The sequence below is a fragment of the Bombus huntii genome, chromosome 2 (assembly GCF_024542735.1).
Source record: "Bombus huntii isolate Logan2020A chromosome 2, iyBomHunt1.1, whole genome shotgun sequence".
NCBI lineage: Eukaryota > Metazoa > Arthropoda > Insecta > Hymenoptera > Apidae > Bombus > Bombus huntii.
This window is the reverse complement of record NC_066239.1, coordinates 12,431,855-12,455,129: the sequence shown is the minus strand read 5'-3', so window position 1 is coordinate 12,455,129 and position 23,275 is coordinate 12,431,855. Positions and strand designations below refer to the sequence as shown.

The 23,275-nt window shown below is 38.2% G+C and overlaps 1 protein-coding gene and 1 long non-coding RNA gene across 2 annotated transcripts in view; one reads left to right on the top strand and one right to left on the bottom strand.

Annotated features, from left to right (window-relative positions):
- LOC126876954 (amphoterin-induced protein 1) overlaps positions 1–23,275 on the top strand; it is a 291,913-nt gene that overhangs the window by 258,659 nt on the left and 9,979 nt on the right. The window contains exons 7-8 of the mRNA XM_050639827.1: positions 16,688–17,589; positions 18,632–19,154. Of these exons, the coding sequence (XP_050495784.1) occupies positions 16,699–17,589; positions 18,632–19,154 (1,414 nt within the window). The 5' untranslated portion in view covers positions 16,688–16,698. The remainder of the gene's footprint in view (positions 1–16,687; positions 17,590–18,631; positions 19,155–23,275) is intronic.
- Positions 1,486–23,266, bottom strand: LOC126877197 (uncharacterized). Its single transcript, XR_007694821.1, has 3 exons — positions 21,699–23,266; positions 7,800–7,883; positions 1,486–7,321 (listed from the first exon to the last, which is right to left on the bottom strand). It is a non-coding gene; the product is annotated as an uncharacterized LOC126877197 (long non-coding RNA).

The window sequence follows — 23,275 nt, the reverse complement described above, 5'->3', positions numbered from 1 at the left end:
TACTTGCAGCATCTACTTCTCCGTCGTCTTTTGCGAAGCCGACCGACGAAGTTGATTTTCTAAACATAGCGGTGAATTTTTCCTTTCCCCGATAAAAAAAAAGAGAAGCGAGCGAGAGAGAGAGAGAGAGAGAGAGAGAGAGAAAAAAGAGAACTCTTTGTTAACGATTGTTTGTACAACTTGCGGCGGAACTCGTGGAACTAGCGATGATAGGACAGTACAACGATATTTTTAAGCTCTCTCGCTGTGAATTCTTTTTTTCTTCCCTTTTGGATCTTTCAAAATACAAAAGTCGAGCATCTCGAGCATGCATGCGGACATTTAATGACAGCTCAATTTCAGGTTTCTTGTCTCATATTGCTACTGCTGCAACGCTTTATATCTACGAAGTGAAACATTTAAAATTTAGCGAATTTTATTTAAATTTAGCGATAAATAATTGTTTGTGTGCCTTTTTAAATGAATCCGGGATAAGTTATCTAAGACATCGACGAATTGTTAATTTCCAATCCAAATCAAAAAATTGAAAATTATTACCTTTACATACATAGCATAAAATATCCAATCGTTTCGTTAATGAATTTAGTGGGGAAACGTTCGAGGAATGCGTAGTTTTACGCGGTGATATAATTCCCTGAAAAAATATCTCGATAAAGGAGCTCCGTTCGATTTACCTCCGTCACAGAAGTATTCTGAGGCAAAGTAATTTGAAAAATAATTTCTTTTCAACAAATAATATTTGATAGAGGAAGGAGATGGATTCTGATACACGTTTCTGAATATTTCACGGAATCAGAAGTTTCTGATTTGCGCGTCTACGGCTGATACACCGGAACTCTTACAGCGATGTTGAAAGATCAAAGGATCGTGCAAACGAAAAAAAACGCACAGTCCCCCTAGCTTTGCCAGTATCTTGGAGCTTTAAAAACTAAGTTTTGCTTCTGACTGTTCAGCATGAAAAATAATGCGCGCCTTTAAGACGCAGTCTTGATATCTTTTTTACGTCAACCATCGTAGTTAACGGGAAAATAATCGGGTTATAGGAAAATACATAGCGGCGATTGTTAAGAGGATAAACTATGTATGATTTTGCAAAAGCAAGAATGTGGAGATGAGAAGACGTTAAAGTTTCTGTTGTTACAAGCTTTTATGAAGCTTTTATACAGCAAAACGATATTTGAAAGATATAACTAACATTAGAATACAAATATTTTTTCCTGTATGAGGTAACGTATGAATATTAATTTCAGTAATATTTTTTCTTTAATTACGGTATGTACATTGCTCATGAATGTACATAATAGTATTTCTAATATTTACAGAGGGAAGTACTGTAAAGAATTAAAAATAGTACAGTGTTATAATAATTTAAATGAACTTTATTAAGGCCAGTATTAAATTACAATTGTACATGAAATATGTATGAATACGTATGTTCTCTATACATATGTGTATATATAATTTGAATTTAAAGTACAAAAGGCATATACCAAAGAAGAATATTCTTCTTTCTAAAGTTATCTTTCAAGTTCATTACAACAGCGGAACAACTTTGTTGTCAGGAATGAAGGATTCGAAGAAGAAAACTCAATAACACAGAGGTTCTAATCAGCAACTAGAGTTTCTGAAATTAATCTCAAACACGTCAGATACACCTCAGAAGTGTCTTTAACGAGCTTCTGATTAACGTTGAGACGAAGTGAGCGGTAGCAAGTAACGCATTCCTTGAATGGTTTACAGTATTTACACAATCATCTGGCTTATTTGAAAAGTTTACGCAATTTCCTGTCGCGTCACGTGGCCTGAAATATTCAGAAAACTTCTCGGAGAACAGGGTGGCTCCACCGACAAAGAAGCAAACTCGCGTTTGCTCGATACGTTTCTATATCCGTAGGAACATGAAATGCATGCTCTCCAAACCGGTTGCTTTCGATCAGCTATCCGGATCAACTTTTGCTTTGAATTCTTTTATCTAGTGTCGATGTACTATGATCATTGCGTTGGTTTACTGTGGCTACATGATCGTAAATAAGAGATTCGATTTGTTTATGAAATAGATTGTAATAGATTGTAATAAATAATAGATAAGAGATCTTAATTGACCATAGATTTTAACACGTGCGCTGTTAATCGGATTTTCATTAGGTGCTTATATTATAAACATTTCCATGAATTACCGTTGATCGAATTTCATGATTTACACTGAATTTTTCATAATTTACGTTCATTACATACATACATTACATGCATTTACTACATTACGTACTTTTTCACCAATTACGTTCATAGCTTTTACGAATATTCTGTTGATAAAAATTTAATGTAAACGTCGTATCAATAAACATTCCACGTATAATACTCCGCATATAAAAACCAAGTATTTTCTTATACAAAATAATGAGTGTTTGTCACAAATTGCAACAAAGATAAAAGTCACAATCGAAGAATAATAAAACGCGGTGAAAATGGTTTCTTGTTAAGATTAAGGATTCACAAATCCAATAAGGAATTACATTTCGCGACAAAGAACATTGTCGTCGCATAACAGAAGGAATTAACGATTTCCAATACGATATTAACGAGATCGAGAGTAATAGGGATATACTGTTACGTACTATATAGCGCAGACAACGTGACAGCAAATACCTACTTGTTATCCTCGACGTTCTTCATCCCCTTTTCTCTTTTTTATTCATTTGCATTCGCTAGAAAAGCGAATGCAGGATAGAACGAAAAAAAGAAGATGAGATATACAAAGACTGCTAATCATCCTTGCAAACCATCCCGATCCTGGAAACTAGACATTAAGGAGAAAAGGTTTTAGCTACGGGATTAAAAGGAATTTCGTTTATTGCATTGCCTCCACCTTGTCTCTTTGTCGCCCGATTATCGTTCACTCTACAGTAGGTGTAATAACGAAGAAAGAAGGAACGGAGAAAAAAGAATATCGTTGATAATTACACCGACTGGAAAAATGGCCTTCTTTTTTGCTTTTTCCGTTTTACGTGCTTTCTCCTGTCGACCCGTAGTTTTGATGCGGGAACGAATCTCTTTTTCGTGCTTTCTTGTACCAGTGAAAGAAAATTACCGAGGACATGGCCTCGTAGAGTAGGTTTTAAATCCCGCGTACACCCCCCTTGGATAAATGACCACGCAACTGAAGATTTACGCGAGCAGTTCTCATTATCTGGCCCGTTACCATAACGTGGTCATTATCGTTTGTTCGTAATTTTCTGGTCGCCACTCCACGCTTTTTCTACGAAAGATCTCCGTACCGATTAGGACGAACGAACGCGAGATTGTTCACCGAGTTTTTCATTTTTATTCTGTTGATCCTTGACAGAATTGTTAAGAGGAACACGCGAACGACGATGATCTAATCAAATCTCGAGATCTCTCTCGTTTACAATTCACTGAAATTTCTTTTCAAAATCATTACAGTTGGTAATTTGACCTTTCTTTCGGAAAATTCTTTCGTTTGAGACTTGGTTCTTCAGAAAATCGAGTTTGAAAATTTATCGAGAATATAACACGAATCTCTCAGAAGCTATATCGATCAACTCCACGTTTTGTCGAATCCTTAAAAATTATATTTATCTTGAACAAAAGTTCGATTCTCTTCCTTCAATTCATTTCTAGAATAACTAACTGCAATATTCTTCTTTTCTTTCATTTATTTTTAGAACAGCCTTTAGATCTGAAATTGAAACACTGTACACTCTGCGACTGTCCCTGTAAAATGCAATATGTCTTACCTCTTATTATCTTCTTAGACGTATACTCTGATATATACCCGTTTCGATTGTCCAGATGAAGTTGATCCCCAGGGATATCCCATTAGATGGATCAAGCCGCGTAATCTTAACAATCCGCTGAAAAATACAAGTTTCCTACAATGCACAGCTGCGCCTTGTTTGACATCTGTGCACTTTATTGTATCGCGTGCTATGTGTTTATACGAGCAGAGATAGGAACGGAAATTATAGTGTAGCGCTTCAATCACGCCGCGTCAATAACAAAGGCGCGCCACAATTCTTCCAATTAGTTTCGCAAGTTACTTCGTGCCGCGCGAGTATCTTCAGAAACGGGAGATTCCATTCGCAAGACTAAATAGCAATGATTAAAGTATATCCGTTATAAACTGAATTACGTTTATGGATGAAAGCGTCTATAGAAGAATAATTGATAAAATAATAATTTGATTCTAAAATAATATTGTTCGAATACGATGAAATTATAATCTTCTCAATTTTTTTGAGAAAATAGCGGATAAAGTGATCGTGTGTATTTTATGTTCTATGCGATCGGTATCTGTAATGAAACGAACGCTTGTCGAATTTGTGTTACAATCTTCGTAAGACAGTGGATATATTTTTCTCGGTTTCACACTTCGTTATGACATTGCCTCGGTGCATGATTACATCGAGGAAAGCTGCAACATTATGTCGATCAAGTATTTTTTCTGCGGACGTTTTTAAAAACGGTTGAGAGAAACAAGCAAGTCTGCTCACGTAAGTACATGCTGTTAATTATGAACATCTTTGTCCTCTTAACCTTCCTTTAAATTTCACATCGTTATCAATGTCACGTGTGTCTCAAGAGTATTTTTCTATCGAGTAGAACTATCAATAAAACGCTACATAATTTCATCCTCTCCTCCGTGAAACTTACTCTGTTTAATGTATCCGAGCCAAGCCCAAACGTTAGCTACAACTAAACTCAACCATCACCATGATGCCAGATCCAAGCATTCTCCACCAACCTAATTCTCCAGTAGCTACTCGTAAATTAAAATTAGACTGTTCAAAAACTAACGTAGGACCGCTCCATTTTCATTTCCACACTCCAAACAACGTATCAAGAAAAAGAGCTTCGAGAAACACGAAACATGCATATACATACAGATTCCTTAATGTATATAAAGAATCATGTGTGACGTTTCTAATCTTCGTAACACCCTGTTCGTCCCAGTTAACACCGGCAAGCTCGGCGTTACCAAAATCCTCGCTTTCCCCTTGTTTTTTTTTTCAAACGAGCTGTCAGTCCCTTCCATTTAAACCGCTTAAGGAACACGCGGAGGAGATAGGACGCCGGAAGGACGTCGGTAGTGACCCATATGATCCTTCATCTACTTACGTAAATACGTAAGTGTACATGTGAGTGTTCCCTCAGCGTCGACATCGTTCTTCCTTAGAAATCTCCCCGGAGACGGTTGTATCTCGTAATCACAAGCGGTATTCTGGCGTTCGTCGGTGCTCGTGCACACGTAACACGACGCACATGGACGCGTTTCGTGCGTGTGACCAAATACACGACGAGAGGTTTAGTTACATAAAGGGTGCGATCCCAAGAGGGAGGCAGCAGGTGTATATCGACTCCTCACCCATATTAATATCTTGCTTCGAGCCTTCTGGGGTTCCGTCTTGGTTTTCCCCGTATCGCTGTCACATTACGGGAATACGAGCTGCAACCTAGAAGCGAACGTAATGGCGAAACGCTCCTCCGCAAGTGTTATCGGCGAACGCTTCTTAGTCACGTCGAACTCGTACATGTGCTCGTGAATACTTGCTAAGTTTTGTCTCTGATGAATATCTTTCAATAATTTTACAATTATTTAGGAGACTATATCGTTCGATATATGGAGTGGCTTTATTAGCAGATGAAAAGATTATATTCTCCCGTAACACGATCATGTAATTTCTTTCCGATTGAAGTACTATTTTAACACAATGAACTTGATACCATTGTTTTCTGTAATATTATATTAATACCTTTTTTCATTGTCAAACGTACGCGTAATTAAAGTATTACTATTCGTCAAGAACAATGGTACAAAAAGCCTCTTTTATATTGTGATACTATGGAATCATGAAATTAACCGCTTTTATATTATATTACATAAATTATATTTTTTGTATCCATTCTCTCAAAAAGAATGAAAATTCCTATTCGCAATAGGATCGATCATTCGTTATATGAATCACCATTTATACAAATTTCTTCATCGTACAATGGATATCATCGGTATTATTTTCGAGATAATAACTCGCTTAACCTCGTTATTGACCGCGCTTCTCCTTTCAAAAATAATCGCAGGATTGATCATAAAAATTTACCGAGCTCGGGCAAACAGAAAATGTGGAAATAATTACGGAAGCGTTTCGCGCAAGAGTCGATGGAATCGCGTTATCAGCGAACGTCATTACGCGAACAACTGGCGTCGACAGTATCGACATTCATTGGTAATTAAGTATTAACAGCTTATCGGTGGAAAGTGACCTCACGTCGAGAGTTCAAGCTTCCCTTCGTGCACTATTCGCGCCGTCTCTCATTTATAATTAGAAAGTTGATTACTTGCGGTGGCTGCGTCATACATTCGGCATATATACCAGATACGATCCCTCTTCGAAAAAGAGCTCCAATTCTCCGATTTCTTTCTGGGGGAACGATTAGATTATTCACAGACGCAGACGTCTGTTCAGAGACGCTTATAGTTCGCTTCTGTTATTTAAATACAGTTATTTTTGGTAGGAAATAACGATTAAGATATATTTTTATACAATTAGCTCCCTACGATTCTTCCTTAAGTTTGTTTTCACATTGACGAAAGAAAAAGATTTGAAAATTTGGTCTTAAATTTTGGTGTATTATGTCTTTATAAAAATATCAGGAAAGATATGTTTCTGTATTTAGGAATTGATGAAATAATATCATGTGTAAAAACATAGAAAAAAGAAAACTAAGTAACGTACAAGAGAATTAGATCGTACTTTTTCAACCTTTAAAAAGTCGTGCTTGATACAATTAAGCACAGATTACAAGAAGGATCAATTATCTAAATTTTCATTGATTCTTCCTTATTCCTGAGCACAACAGCGTGCTCTCACGAACTTGGAAACGAGGTTGAACGTTCGCGCGTGACATGCAGCTCCTCGAAAAATAGTCAAATTATGAAATATCTTGCGAACTCTGTTCCGCCATAGTACATCGACCGTATAGTATACTATTTTTATTTTTCGATGCAACCGCGTCGAACGCTTGGAGTATCCATTATTGGATGAATAACGTATTTTGTATCGTTAATATACAGTGGTCCATTAATTTTCGCCCGGGGTTACAATTACCTCTCGCTTGGAAAGCTTTCCGATTTTTAACGGAACGTTCTCGGTTTCCACTCGGTTCTCACCGACCAATGAAAATATGAAAATAGCGAAAATTTTTTGAGCATCAAAACATCGTCGAAGTCTGGACGATATTCGAATTCTCTATCAATGGCACCGGTGTTTTTTGGGTTTTTAAATCGATGCTGGTTTGCTTTTTCCTGAAAGGAAAATGTTTCCATTGTTTGTGCGTTCTATGAATGAGCGTTGAACGTTGTTGAATTATTGGGCATGAATATGAAATGATTATTCGCGATTATTCAAAAGTTATAAAGTAAAACACTAGTTTTTTATAGATTTCCTCTGGCATTGAATACAAAATACAATTTTTTGATAATAGAATAGTAATTAAAAGTATGTAAATAATGTATTGGTACTAAAGATTGAGAGAAATTGCACCGCATATATTACACATACATATAACTCTTTCACGTGTTCCTCTTTTGACGAAAGATCTAAGAAAAAAATATTTTCTCATGTTTTATAAAATCCAGAATGTAATCTCACGCGAAAGTGCTATATAATGAAAAATTCTTTAAATTACTCGTTTTATTGTAGAAGAATCTTACATCTTACGATACAAGATATATGCAATTTCCATTTCTTCAATCGATATTCAAATTTGAAGAGCGAATATACCTCTTGAGAGTTGGAACTTATTATCCCTGAAGCGTACTTCAGCTCCTCAAATTGAAATTTCTCCTCGGTGCAGCATATTTTGAACTAAAACGTAAATTTCAAAGTAAAAACAATGATCGATCATAATAAATGATGATACCATATTATCCAGCACCATTTTGAAATTTACACTGTAAAACGAAGCCACGCGATAATAAATCGAGTGTCCTTTTAACTTAAAAAAAACTCTATTTCTAGCTTGCTTTATGCTTCCTACAGTTACTATCTTTTTCCATAATTAAACACAATTCTCCTTTTTTGCACAAAGTAGTACCTCCTACATCATGTTCGTGTTTCACTTTAACCCACTAAAAATCAAAAAGTAATTTATCATTATGTTATAAACAGTTGAACTTTCTTTTAATTTCGTATAACTACTTCTACGTGAGACAAACAACAATAGAATATTAAACAAATTCATCTCCCTTTCATAGTCTCAATACTAAAATATAGAATTTGATAATGTATCTTGACTGAAGAAAAAGATAGCAAATAAATTGTCGTGTTAACGTAACGTTGGTCTTAATGGATTAATTAAACTTAGGTCGAAGAATGATACAAACAGAGAATGAACGAACGCGATGTGGTTCGAATGAGATAACATAATCACACCAGGGAAATATAAAAACTGGTGGTGTCTATGCGGTTTGCTTTCGACCGACCAACGATTTGTATTTCGACCGAAGCAGTTTAGCGAAAACTTTTCCTCCGCCGTTTCGTTATTACGCGCCCCGGTGGTGGCCCACTTTGAAACTGAATCTTCCCCCGGAGTTCTCACTCTAACTAGAATATAATGTACCGTATATAGACGACACCGCCCCTGGGAAGAACGAACTCCCTCGATGCTCTCTAGATCTCGACCTGCGTTCGTTTTCTCGCGAATCGATTCCGCCTCCTCGAAAGGCACTCGGTCCGTGAATAATTACCCGAAACTTCTTTCGCAGCCAACAGCTATCCAACCTCACGGAGCACGAGCCAGTTTCCTAGTTCGCGACTGTATGAAAATATCTCTCGTTCCTGATGGAACTTTCGCGTAATAAGGGACAAACATCCTCCGGCTTTTTCTTGCATCATCGCGGGACCGGAGATTCGATCGATAGCTCGACCAAGCGTGAAACCTGTGAAACTTTTGAAATTTTTATTCCAAGATACAACACGAATTGGCTCGTTTCAACCTCCTCTCTCGTTCTTTCTTCTACTATCTTCTTTGCTCTCTGTCCGATAATATGGTCGTGAATTTTGCACGAAACGAATCAAGTGCCGCGGATATTAAATAAAACGAAATGGCGGATGGTAATCGTTTCGAGAGCAGAGGTTAAAGGGAAAGAATTCATTCACGGTCTGAACGATTTAATTGACGGCAGCGATCGTCCGAGAGAGAAAGGAAAATCTTGATTCAGTGATCCGTTTAGCGAATTTTGTTCCTGTAAATCGTTGTTACAAAATCTTTATGTTTTACCGTGGTATCTCTTTAACGTTGAGTTTGAGGTTTTAAGAGTCTTAAAGTCGCCGCGATTTTTACTATTTTTGAATCTGCAATATTTTATAAGATGTAAATTCTCAGATTGATATCGATTTGTTAAAATGTACTAGGAGCAAAAAAAAAAAAAAAGAATATAAATATCGTATCAGATTCTGTATGTCTGTTGATATACAAAAATGATTGCTTGTTTTTTAATTATACTGTTTATAATTCAAATGAATATCCTTTTATACAACCACTGCCTCGTATTTTCATTTAATTTCATCAAACAGAATTCACTCGTAACTACATTTACGTTACTCACTTATAGAAAATTTTTTCACCAACTTTAAAACCGTATTCTGTTATAGCATATAATAAATTAAATCGAATTAAAAGAGAGAATATTCCCCAGTAAACAGCACCAGCCCATTTTACTCTCGTGTTGCTGTATTCCATCCTGATGAATTAAAAAGATCGATTAGCATCTCGAATATCCATGAATTTATATGAACTATTTTATATAACAAAATTTAATTAATACTGTAGAATGCAAGTTCTAAAATTTTTGTTTGAAGACAAGGAATATATCTTATCACACGAGCTGAATAAAAATAAATTCTTTAATATTAAAACTATAAAAATGATCAGTTCTCAATGTTTCATAGAAATTTGATAGATTTATTACTGCGCACTTTGGGGATTCATACAATTTTTTTGAAAATATATGGACAAGAATGTTTTTATTTGCATTATGTATTTTTCCGTCGTATCTTTCACTTTGATTTGCTTTGTATAAATTGTATGCTACAGTCATCGATAGCTTTAGCGTTAATCACAATGCGAGTTCTAACGGTGTTGTTGGAGATATTAGAAAATTTATGTGTACAATTGGTGAATGTCAGAATCGATAGTGTTTATTCGATTGATTCGGTCGAGCATGACACGTTGCTACGTTGCTTGAAACTCCACGGACCGTGCAGGTGCATATGCAATGACAAATTTCTGCGGATGATTAAACGCAACGAGCTCTCGAACAACCTCTACTCGGAAAATTATGCATGGAATAAAATGCCGAAGTGGGTAATACGATCGCTTAACGTAATCGGGGGAATTTATCGTGAAAAAATCTACGAACGTAGTCAGCTCGATGCATTGACGAAAGTAGTTTCATTAACGCTGCATTTAATTATTGCGTGTCGTTACTTCGTGCGCTGTGGTGAATTTCATGGTATAATTTAATAATAAACGCATTATTCGTATATGTCTATTGATCGAAAATAAAAAAGGTAGAATTCTTTTTTACGCAGTTACAGAATATTATTTCAGAAGAAAGAAACGAATCAAAAATTAAGATAAAGAATACAAACTTGCGATGATATATTTACAAAAATATCTCAATACATTTTAATGATATTTCAGATACACCTAAAAATAATAAAACAATTAACTGTTTGCAATCAATTCTCAGACAACTTTCAGTTCTAAATATCAGCTTAGTTCCAAACAGAGTTTTAATTCGGCTGTCAATCGTTTCCTTTCAAGATAATCAAGAACTTAAATTTACCATTTTGTTTGGATCATAACAAATTTACGTGGATATCAATTAATTATTCAGTCATTCAAACAGCGCATGAATATTTCACGGAAAATATTCTCGGCGAGGAAGGAAAATAATCCTGATTTTGGTGCCAATTTATGGAAAGATGTCATCGAGTTACAGTTTACGATATGTGCTATTGACAAACAAATCTCGGTGTATAAGCGAATTAACACACAACAGGTTTCCGAGGAACGATTTAATTAACATATCGTATAATTATATCGTCGAAACTAGACAGTGCACGTAGTATGATTGTCCGAAGCGAACGTGGAATTTGTATCGTCCGAACGTATCTATGACAGAGGCGACCGATAGGATTTATAATGGCCTGGCAAACCGGCGATCACCTCGTAATTTATTGGCTGCCGCTTCGACGATTACTCGCGAAATAGCGGATATTAAGCGAGGAGAGTCTCGTCGATGAGAGGAAGCTTTTTGCATGTGAAAAGATCCGTTAATCGACGCTCGAGTATACGTATGAATCGGTTCCTAGGAACCGTGGATCGTTTAAAATCTTGTTCAGGATGGAAATGTTGCGAACACTACTCACACTCGAAAAATTCAACATACATATGTATGGGTGTATATGCAGACACGAAAATAAAATACGGTGAAAATACGAAATAACTTTTTTCCGACTTAAAAATGCTACGAAGCGAACGGACCGTTGAATAAAAAAAACTAGGGAAAAAATCGCGAACCTCGTTGGCAATGGCGAAGATTGGTTTAGCGGACGGAATAACGATTTTCGAATTCAGCGTGGATGTATTAACCGCAAAGCGTCGAATACTCTGGAGCTCGGGGCTCGCCGTAGCGATTTTCCGAGATTGGAAATTCAATTTAAACGTTACTGTAAATAAAATCCTAGCCCTCCTCCTGTTTCTCTCTGGCTTGCATCGAAACAGACGCGTTGTCTCATTCCTGACGAGCTGATAATTCTGCCGGGATGCGGTTTGTGCGAGAAAAGTTTTACTCTTGAGATAAAATTTCATTGGCAATCGTAGCCTGAACTTTCGATTTATTTAAACCAACGGCTGCCTTATACTTGGTTACCCGACAGATTTAAATCTTGACGATTTTAGGATAACATCGAACTTTGCGTGCCATGAAAGAGAATCAATAATAGCCGCGTTCCTGTATGATTCATCGACTAGATATTGACTTTTATAAGAGAATACATTAGTTAGCTTAAATTTTTAACGTCATCGTAAAAAGATCAAATTTTTAGTAAAATCGTGCGATCTTTTGAAAGAAAAATGCGTTTATAAACAGTACTACGTAAATACCCATTGCCAAAAACCATAAGACGAGATCACAATCTTACTGAATATGGGCACACATGATCGATGAAGTTTTTATGAAAACTCTACGGCGGAAGAGGCAGCATGGCCAGGGATGATTTTGATTGATAAACCTAGTCTGAATTTGAAATTTCAGCCGGTGAAGAGAAAGACAGGATTCGTTATCTGACATTTTTCCCGGCTATGCAAAGCACCGCGAGAGGGCTGGACTTGCATGCACGCGTGCCTACGTAAAGGACGTATGTCCACGTCAAACTCCTTCCGAGTGTGCACGTTCTGGAACAAGGCACGTAGTACTTCCCTTCCGGATGGTGTTTCCAAAGGACACACCACTACCAGTTCGCCTCAAAATTCAGCCTTTCTCTATATTCTATATAGAGGAAGTTCCACAATTATAGATCAAGTAGAGGATGGTGATCGTCAGTAGGAACAATTACGATTTAATATGCATGTGTTTCATTTTGCTTTATCTTTTAAGCTTTAAAGGATTAAAATTTCGATAGCTATTAGCGATATAGATGATACATACGGATTGTTTGCAAGAGACAAATGGAATATTGTCAGAGATATTTTCTAAGATTTTAAACTTAGATATCAACGTTTTTATTCAAGATCATATTCTCCAAAATTTTTACATTTTAGACTCTCGATGCCTCTCCAATTTACTTGGAGAAATATACTTGGAAATATGCTTTAACAGCATATATTTTGATTGTTATAAAGTATTTGTCAGAATATTTTTCCCTCTGTAGCATCTACCTTTGCCCTTTTCCCGGTATTGTCGATATTTACTTCGACAGAACTTGAGGTCCCAGCGTGAGATGATTAACGCTGTACATGCGCGGCAGGCTATATAAACTGCTTACTTTTGCCTTATGCATATCTAATGTCCTGGTTTGCCGGATATTTACAAGTCAAATGCGAACGATCGATGCACGTTACAACGATCAGGTGAAACCAGTACGGCGCACAGACGCTAAGAGAAGAGGAAGAAAAAACTCGCAGTGTGAGTCTTGAGACTGTAAAAGAGACATTAGCAAAGGAGTAGGAGCATAAGAATAGAAAGAAGAAAAAAGAAGACGAAGAAACAGATAGGGGCGGACGATGGAAAGAAGGAATGGAAAAAGAAACGTGAAGAACGATGTAACGAGCAATGAAGCTTGGAACCGTATTTATTTTGTCTTGTAACGCTGGTTCACCGCAAAAGCCGGCACGAAAGAATCGTGCTCCTAGTCCTCCGACGATAAAGTCCATGGGAGGATAGGACGAGGTGAAGTACGCGAACCATGAGTTTTCCGTAGCGGGCGGAGACTTCGAAAAGTTCTCCAGCACGAAGGCATGGGGTTGCACGCGCACGACCCTTGCATGTGGAAAGTTCTTGCGATCCACAAGGGCTCTGCACTCCCTGAAGGATCTCGATTCTCGGCTGAAATAAATACTCGAGAGGGAATCCTCTCTGGCCTTCCAGCATAGTTCTATGCTTTTCTGCATGCTCGAGGTTAATCAATTTAATGAACCTTACTACCGTTTGAAAGATACTCACGACGTGTGTCTCCTTTATGTTGTATTCAGAACAGTATATGAGAATAGGGACGTTGTTTCGAGTAATCTAGTCGTTTTATTCGTTGATGGTTATCACTGAAGTTTTGTCGAAGGTTGTACCGTTGGAAGCAATATTTTCTAAACGATTTTCACTTTAGAATAATTTTAAAAGGCTTCTTAGTTTCTTTTTTAAATAACTTGCTTGTAATGTTCATTCCAAGGAAGGTACAAAATTTTCTATCAAGATGCTGAACGCTTTGAATATCATTCAAAGCGTTCCTTGTTATATAGCGTGTGCTTTTATCTTTATTCTACCGTTGTAGTTAAATATTTATAGACTTTATATTACATGGAATTTAAAATTTGCTATTATTTATAGGACACCCTGTATATCTATAAACACCGAGGGGCGATATTTTTGTTATTATTGTGAGTGATAAACGGTATCAAACGAGGATTGTTTTTTCGCTGTCAATGTAGAAAATCTCGTCGTTTCGTATCGGATGACGATCGTTTGCATCGAGCGTTAATTCCCGTTGATAACGCCATTTTTTCAATTCTGACCCGATTATCACGTAACACTGTTCGCACTGTCAATTAAGGGAGCATTTTACGATGTTTTTATATTTGAAACTGGCTGACAGCTTACCGGGCGCAGTAAATAACACGATTCGAAGATTGAGCGAATCCTCGCTGTACTATCGAACGAGCGGCATTGATCGAAAATTTTACCGCAGTTGAAACGCGTAAAAAGCGTATGGAAAATAATGCTGCCAATTTTATTAGTGAAACCTTACTATATTAACATTTTCTGTTGTTGTTTGTTATTAATTGGTATCGAGTGCTATTGATGATTAATTACAGAGACGTAATGTTTAATTTTGCTTTATTATCAAATTTTTATATTTCAACTTTGCTCCCATTTTGGTAAACAAGAGGGAATTGTAATATTTGTGATATCAAACATGAAATTAGAAAGATATAGTTGGGTAGAAAATGATCGCAAGGGCGTAGCAAAGATAGGGTGTGTTCTAAGCCACCAACGATATTAATATTATACAACATAACACAAGTTAACTATGCTACTCTTGCGTAATAATAAGTTTGATAGGGAAACAAGTCAAATTGCACGTAAAATGTTGAAACGATAAAACTCCAATACACCCTATGTACATACGTACTTGTTCCGATTGGACACGGAATTCCAGTGCAAAACGATCGGAACGAAAGTCAACCGGCTGACACGGCGTGTCACCCAATTACACGATCGGGTTATAAATATTTGATCATGGAAACCGCTACACGTAGGTTGCGTGGCGGCTACTTGATAAACGTAGTTTGTCGAGCGTGTACAGGCCACGTCACGGCCGCGGAATAGAAGCGAACGATAACCGAATTGGTGTAACCGACGTAAACGCACTCGCTTATGTCGAGACCCGCGTTGGGAATTGACGTTGTTACAACATGTTCGAGAGTGTTCCCAAAGTAAATCGATTCATCTCGGTACACGGGATCACATTTTTCCTATTTTCTTTGCTTTTCATCGTCACATACGCCAGAGGAAAAATATGACTCGGCCTTGTGTTCGTGCGCGCCTTCCTTCTATTCTGCCCTTTCCACCTTGAATTTTTGGAATAAATTCAAATAGTAAGAACGTCTAGCGACATCGTCGTTGTCGTCGGTGCTCAGTCTACGTTTTCACGACCCTTTTCTCCGGCCTCCATACCCGTCGGGAGGCACAAAATGAATTGTACCCGGTGGTACCCGCCGGTAGAAAGAGTAATTTGATGCACAACCTCGAACTCCCGGATGATAATAAAAGGGGTAAAGTGTGCTCGGCGTCGTATTGTATTAATTTAAGTTCAGCTATCCGGCGCGGCGTCTACGGTCGAATGTGTACCAAAACGATATTAAGTTAGATTGCTAACAATGTACGTTAAGTTGGCCCACCGCAAGTTTCTAGTTTCGAGATTAACAGAATGAAGTAAGATATATAGAAAAGAAAAAAACGGACCGAGTATTACTGGATAAGAGGGTAAAAAAAATAAAATATAAAAAAGAATGGAAGGCTGGGTGGAAGAAAAAGACGATAAAAAAGGGGGTGAAAGAGCACAACTAACGGAGATGGCAACCGATGCTGACGGCTCGGAAGCATCGCAGAGAACCGCACTCGTAGACTTCCCCTGATAACAGGGAAAGTTGAGTTTCCTCCTGTTGATCGCGCTACTCGGCTTTCCAACTACACAACGTCCGAGAAGAGGAAGGTTTTGCGTAAACCTTCCAGTTAAAAATGCTTTTAATTAAAAATCCCGCTGCTAACACCCTACAGATCCGTCGACTGGATTACTACGACCTATGCAAAAAGTACCAATTGACGATGGTGTGCAGAGCATTGCGCTGTCTGAACTTTATAGTTTGAATCTACGTGGATGTTGTATATAAAAGACCCCGCTAGAATCCCAAGTGTTTCACTTGCTTTTAATAGTGAAAAAAATGTTACAATGATCCTAAAATTTAATAAGCAAGAATGTATAAATCGATGCGATTGGAATATGCAGAAATTTTTATGTACATGTAGATTTTTTAGATTCATGTACTCATACAAATTAATGCATATAAGAAAAAAAGAAAAAAGGTCATGAATATCAATAATAATTAAATTAAATTATTATTATTATTATTACTATTATTATTATTATTATATTCTCCACTTTACTGACAATGGATAGCAAATTACCGTCCTGAACGATAAAATACGAGACAATGAGACTTTAATATAAACCTCTTAGTGAAACGACCAAGTTGCTAACACAAACGGGCGATTACGTCCCCAAATTATATATCCAACCCCTTTCTACCCTTCGGAACGAGTAACGCGCCCGTAACCAGTACACACTTGAACATGTTCTAATCTAGCCCGTCATGTTTCTCTTGTTAACAGAAATCCTCGGGATGGAGCTAAGAACGGCGAAACTGTTACTTTACTCGACGCTGGTGGTCGTGGTGTGTTGGAGCCAGGAATATTGGACGGGGCTGTGTTCGTCGTCGTGCAAGTGCAGATGGATCTCCGGCAGGAAGACCGCCGAATGCATCAAGCAGAATCTCACGCAGATACCCAGCAGTTTGTCGCCAGAGATTCAGAACTTCGATTTGACCGGGAATCGTATCATGCACCTGATGCACGACTCGTTCAGTCGGGTGCATCTAGTCAATCTTCAGAAGCTGGTGCTGCGAAAATGCGAGATCGAGTCGATCCATACGGACGCGTTCAATGGCCTGAAGATCGTGATTGAGATCGATTTATCAGGAAATAACATTAAAACCTTGTATCCCGGTACGTTCAGGGAGACGCAACGATTGAGGGTACTGTTGTTGAACGAGAACAAGCTGAAGGTGTTGGAAAACGGTTTGTTCCACGATCTCGCATATCTACAAAAGGTGATGCTGTCTAACAACGAGTTAGAGCGAGTGGAGGAGGAAACCTTTCGTAATCTTCCGGAATTGCGATTGTTGACCTTGGATGGGAATAATCTGAGCGTATTGAGGGTGCAGAGCTTCGAGACGTTGCCAAAGCTTGGGAGCCTAGAGCTGCATAACAATCCATGGAATTGCAATTGCCGTCTGAAAAAATTTCGCGATTGGACGATAGAACGAAAGCTGTATACGAAACCCACTACATGCCAGCAACCAGCTACCCTTGCAGGGAAGATGTGGGACGAAGTCAGCAGTGACGAATTCGCTTGCCGACCTGAAATCTTCACGATAGGACCATCAGTGAAGGTCGAGGTTGGCAAAGGCAACGTCACCTTTTGGTGCAAGGCTTCTGGGATCCCACGACCGCAGGTATGATATCGTGTATATACGTCGTTTGCATTTTTATTTGTTGCATAGCATGGGGAGAAACTCTGTTAAACGACGAGGATAAAATAGGACGGAATGCACACCGTGAAGTATTGTAAAGCAAGACGCAATTAAGTCCGAGAAATGTTGACTGCGGTAATCTACAGTAGCTTACAAGCTATTTAGTATACAATCTGGCTTGATGCGGAGGTTAGATCCGTTGGAAAGATTGCGCTGGTTAAGCCCGCATTCAGGCAACTTAGCCTGAAAGCTTCTAAACGATCTCCGACTCAACATTGTTTTCGGATCTCACCGTGGAAGAGATCTTTTTCTTAACGTGATCTCGTGTTTTGTAATTTTAATCGTAATCACTTGGATAAGATACAAGCTAAGAACATGCGTTCTTTTGTAGAGAATGTCTTAGTAATTGTTAGTACTTTCGGTATTTTCGAAGGGTTTATAAAATAGATCTGTTGAAAGAAGTCTTTTGTGATAAAACAAATGAATACTTTGTATTAAAATGTTATAAACTACTAAACGAAAATGGTATCTTTTAAAAAGGTCCATTGTCTCGCCATATCGATTTATTTCCTCGACGTATTATACTCCACAACAATTCGCACAAGGTCCACGTGAGCCACTGACTCAAAACTGTGTGGCGAAATTTCTATGATTTAACGAAAATGTCCTTGCGGAGAATAACACATGGGCAAGTATGAAAAGGAGAAGGAGAAAAAGTTTGTGAAGAGAAAACTGCGTCTTTTGAAATCACGTCCTACCAAAAAAAGAACGCAGTTGGGCGAGCCTTTGCATACGTTAGCGAAGCCCTTTAAATTTTTCGTAGCACGAAAACTGAAAATTAAGGACATCCTTAGAATTTTTTCGTTTGTACGTACACTTTATTGCCATCTGAGTAAATTACAATCCTCTGATGTAGTTTCTGACAAAGATAACAAAGATACAACAATTTTAGATTATCGAGGCACAATTACCATAAATTCGAAGATTAATAAAATGTTTCAATCGTTTTACTTTTGTATTTCAGTTGGCCTGGGTACATCGGTCGAGAATCTTGAACAATCATACGAGACGACACAACGGAGAGAAAAACTACATCCTGAAATCGAGCCACGAATGGCTGAACCTCACGATACCGGACGTTATTTCTTCGGACAAGGGTGATTACGTCTGTCTGGCGAAAAGTCCGGGCGGAAATACAGAGAAGAACGTGACCCTGATTATCGCTGGTGACGCCATGGGCGGCAAGGACAATATAATTAGTCTGCCTCTCGCGCTCGGTTTGGGCGTGACCGCGTTGCTACTTCTGGTGGTGACCGTGTCCTTTTGCGTGTGTTATTGTCGTCGCCGACGAACGAGGCACGACGAGAAGAGCTTAGAGGCCGCCTCGATGGAGCACCACGGCCTCGGTGAACAGGAGAAGTCCCTCATCACGACTATAAATCCCGTGGTGAAGCCACCCAGACGATACGAAGCGCCTTCGGTGACGTCGCACGGCACCGAGATGACAGAGCTGAACCGTACATTGCTCGACAACGACTCAGTCTTCGGTCAGTACACTGCTTACATTACTAAACAGTGCGTGGCCAGGTGCTAGCTACTAACCATTTGTTAGCTTCCGAGCGGCGATTACGTCGAGACGTTCGCGAAACGCTCGACGATCAACCAGGCTCGATGGTCGTCTACTGCTGCTCGCGTGCATCGTACACGAACACGAAACGAGGAAATCGAACGAGTAATGGGTTTCCGACTGTGAACTTTCCGAGGATTGATGTTACGTAAATATTTCTTTCGCGTTTGTTCGGTGTCGAGCGGAAGTTTTTAAATAAAATTTAAGTTTCGATTAAAATTCTAGAAAATTATTTGAACGAATGGTAAATTTACACGGGGTCAAGAAAACATTCGAAGAATCATGGAAATTTTGTACGAATACGTTAGATATATTATACAAAGGATATTGAGGCCTGTTTGATTACGGTGCTAATGAAATTTTGATGTGTTTTACATAAAGCATACAATATTATGCACATAAATGTTTTCTATGGAAAATGTTCAAATATTTTCACGAGTCAGTGTATATTAAACAGGGTTACTCTTGATAGGGTCAAACACTTCATACATATCGAGTAGATGGGGTCAATTTAATTTTTATAAAAAGAGTAAGCGGAGAGAAAGGTAATTTAATTAAAAAGTATATGTATATTTTTTTCAGTATCACAAAATACATACTTGTGGTACTTTGATAATCAAAGAAAGGTCTCTAACAATCGTAAGAATATAAAAGGATATCACGAAAATGTACATGTTATAAAGTATATAATATACATATTTCATAGGCGTCTTTTATATTTTTCATTTCGAGAAGGTTACGATTCTATGAAAAGAAGAATTGCATTTAGAATTAGCTATTACTACAAAAGAAATAATATTGTAGAAAGTTATATAACTAAACGTTCCGTCGTTTTTTCTATTGGCTGTTTTATTACTAACCGTAAAAAGGGATATCATTGCAGCAAAAATTGCGTAACTGGGTGTGCGTAAAGTAAAAACACTGAATAAAACGGAGTTCTTTGTTTCTTCCGCGAAGTATCCTTTAACTCGTTCTATTGAACAGCGAACTAGAAACTATGAATGGAAATTTATGAACAATGAATTCATTTTTAATTAAAACGCAACAATAGGCCATGAAGAATAGATTGCGCTCATTTTGACCCCAAAATTTACCGATAGAAAGGCCTAAAAACGTTTTGTTTTCAAAAAAAAAAATTTCTCCAAATATCGAGAGTTCAAAATTAGAGTATGACAAACTGTCTCTGTTCGTGTACGTATTCGTGGTACAACGTAATACGATGTTTCGTGGCAAAATCATCGCTGATATTGACACGAAGATCAATCAACGGAACCGTGAACAAAGGAATTTCCCCGATAAACGGTGCGCCGAAACGAAATCCAATTTAGATATTGTTAACACCGCAGCCATTAATCTTCCGATTTCCTTCGAAAACATACGTTCGCCTCCGTTTCGGAACTGGGTATCGTCGCTAATTAAAGGACGGAATAGATTAATTGAATCGTATATATGGCGAGTGTATTTAACTTTAAGACAATCGTGTCGGCCGTAATGCTGGCGAGGTTCAGTAATCCCGTCGACAGATAAATGAGGCGCCATCGATCCTGGGTGAACGAATATCGACCAAGACTGTTGCAAGATTAATGAGAGCGTGCAACATGTAATGATACAAAGAGAGAGAAAGAGGAAGCGAGAAATATAGTGAGAAAGAGAGAGAGAGAGAGAGAAAGAGAGGTGAAAGGCATTCGTCATTTGCGTCTGGTCGTTATTGATAGCGTTTTTCTCCGCGAACAACCTCGTTTTCCGTAAAAGAAATGCTGCATGCGAAATGCCTGTGTCCGACGTCGGCCTGTCGTTTAATTAGACACGACGTAATCTAATCGTCGTGTTTCACAGACGTATCGCGAAAACGATTATTTTGATAGACTTGTAAATATATGCATATACGATCGTTTAAACTCGCGGTATGGATAAATTCCATGTATAATGTACGTCGATGCGGGTAACCGTTCAACAGAGACCCAAGTATTTTTGTCCTTTAGCTTACGGCTGATATCGTGGCGACGACGTTGTACATAATCTTCTTCTCGCAGAGAGCAACGATGACGATAATAACGGCGATCAACGAGAAAGACGAGTCGGGGGTAATTGCACACTCTGTAGTTCAATTTTTGTGTATAACGTAAGAAGGGAGACAGCGCAAAGAAACGACGTCGGTAAGTCGCGTCGAACCATAAGATGAAAACAGAACGGAACGAAAAGATAAACCGGTGTGGAGGGACAATGGAGGGTAAGCGAGCGAAGGATCAGGACGAGGGAAAGAGATGTTGCTGTTAATTGAAACATGGTTACTCGCTCTCTACCGTAAATAATGAAAATACTGGGAACAATAGGGGAGCGAGTACTGGGGGACTGTTGTACGCATAGAGTGGTGATTAAAGCGATAAGGGAAAAGGAAAATACGCGTTTTGCGACGTTTGCCTCGGATTCTACAAAGGAGAGTACAATAATAATCATCACGCACCGCTTCCATCTGAATTAGCAGGTTCTGTCGTTTTATCGAGAACGATTCTTCCTTGTGCGTTCTCATCGTGAAATCTCTTGCACGTATAATACGTATATGTATGCGATACTCGCGTTCCCGGCTCTTTGTCTATACACTTTCAAAGACAATAATTGAAATTGTCGAGGATCTCGTATTTGAACAGTTACCTTCCGCATCTCAATTACCTCCGCGTACACCCGGTGTCCTTTTGTATCCATTTGCCGGAAGGTTAGTCGTGCGCAATCTTTTTCTTTCTACCTCTTGGCCTACATTCTCTTTTCACTCTGCTATTGAACAGAATTCGAATACTGAAAAAACACTACGATAAAACTTCTATGATCACTGGTCCTTTCGTTTACTTGCCATTGACACTTGCTAAGATTTTGCGCGAATCCACGCACAGATATACGCGGATAGTATACCTCGAAATTTAGATGGAGCGACAAAATGTATCATTGTTCGTGTCATGGCGCGCGAGGTCGAGAAAATGGCAGAGCATCGAAACGAAGTCCTCGACTGTGAACAATATTCGATTAAAAGAAGCCAATTGTACATTTTCTTGACAGATTTGTTACGCAAAAAGATGATGGAATCGCTGGTTGTCGTTTAAATTATAGCTCTGAAGTGGAGCGAGTGAAACACGTAAGAATCACGACCCACTTTTCTCCCGATGAAACTTTATCTCAAAGGACACGATCGATTTACGTGTCTTTGCGTTATAAATCGTGGCAGGTCTTGTATATTACGTAATCTCCTCCGATGCGCAGTATCTAACTAAAGTAGCTCACGAGCAAAGAAAGTATCGAGTATGGATATTTTTATCATTTCGTTGAGTTCTCGACGAATCGTGAACTTTGCGTTTTAGCTGCGGGGAAATGTAAAACGTTTGAAAGGAAATTTCTTGTGATAGGTTTCGCTTCGATAGCATACTAAAGAAGGTATTCGAATAGGGATGCAATCGAGGAATGCCAGGGGATCTGTGACAATAATCTTCCTCATATATGTTTTCCATAAACAGTTCTAAAACTTAATTTTATTTTTATTACTTTAGGGTATTTTTATTATAAATCATTTCCTTATTTATATTATTTAGTCTTAGTATCTTAGCCTTTTACGTAGCACCAGATGAGTCGAAATGATCTATAACATGATTCTGGATGATATTTATACTACATATAACTCCAAATTTGTCTGTCTGCATTTTCTCAAATATTGGAAATAATTTCCCAATTGGTAGATATAGACGAAGACATTTTATGTATAACTCGGTCGATCGAACTACGCAAGAGTGTACATACAGTTTCATAGAAGCAACGAGATCTCCTTGTCCTCGTTCCAAATTGCGCTCCGATTCAACGCAAGCCGTAAAACTGTGGGGCGTATCTTTCCCACTTAACAACTGTACTAATATCCATACGCCACTGAATTGTTATCGCTTTTACTCGACCGGCGACGCTTAAATCTCTTTTTTTTTCTGTTATATTTCATTATGATTATCGCGTCTTTCACTTTTCTTTCTTAACGTTCGCCCTTCTTTTTTGTTTATGTTCTGGCAG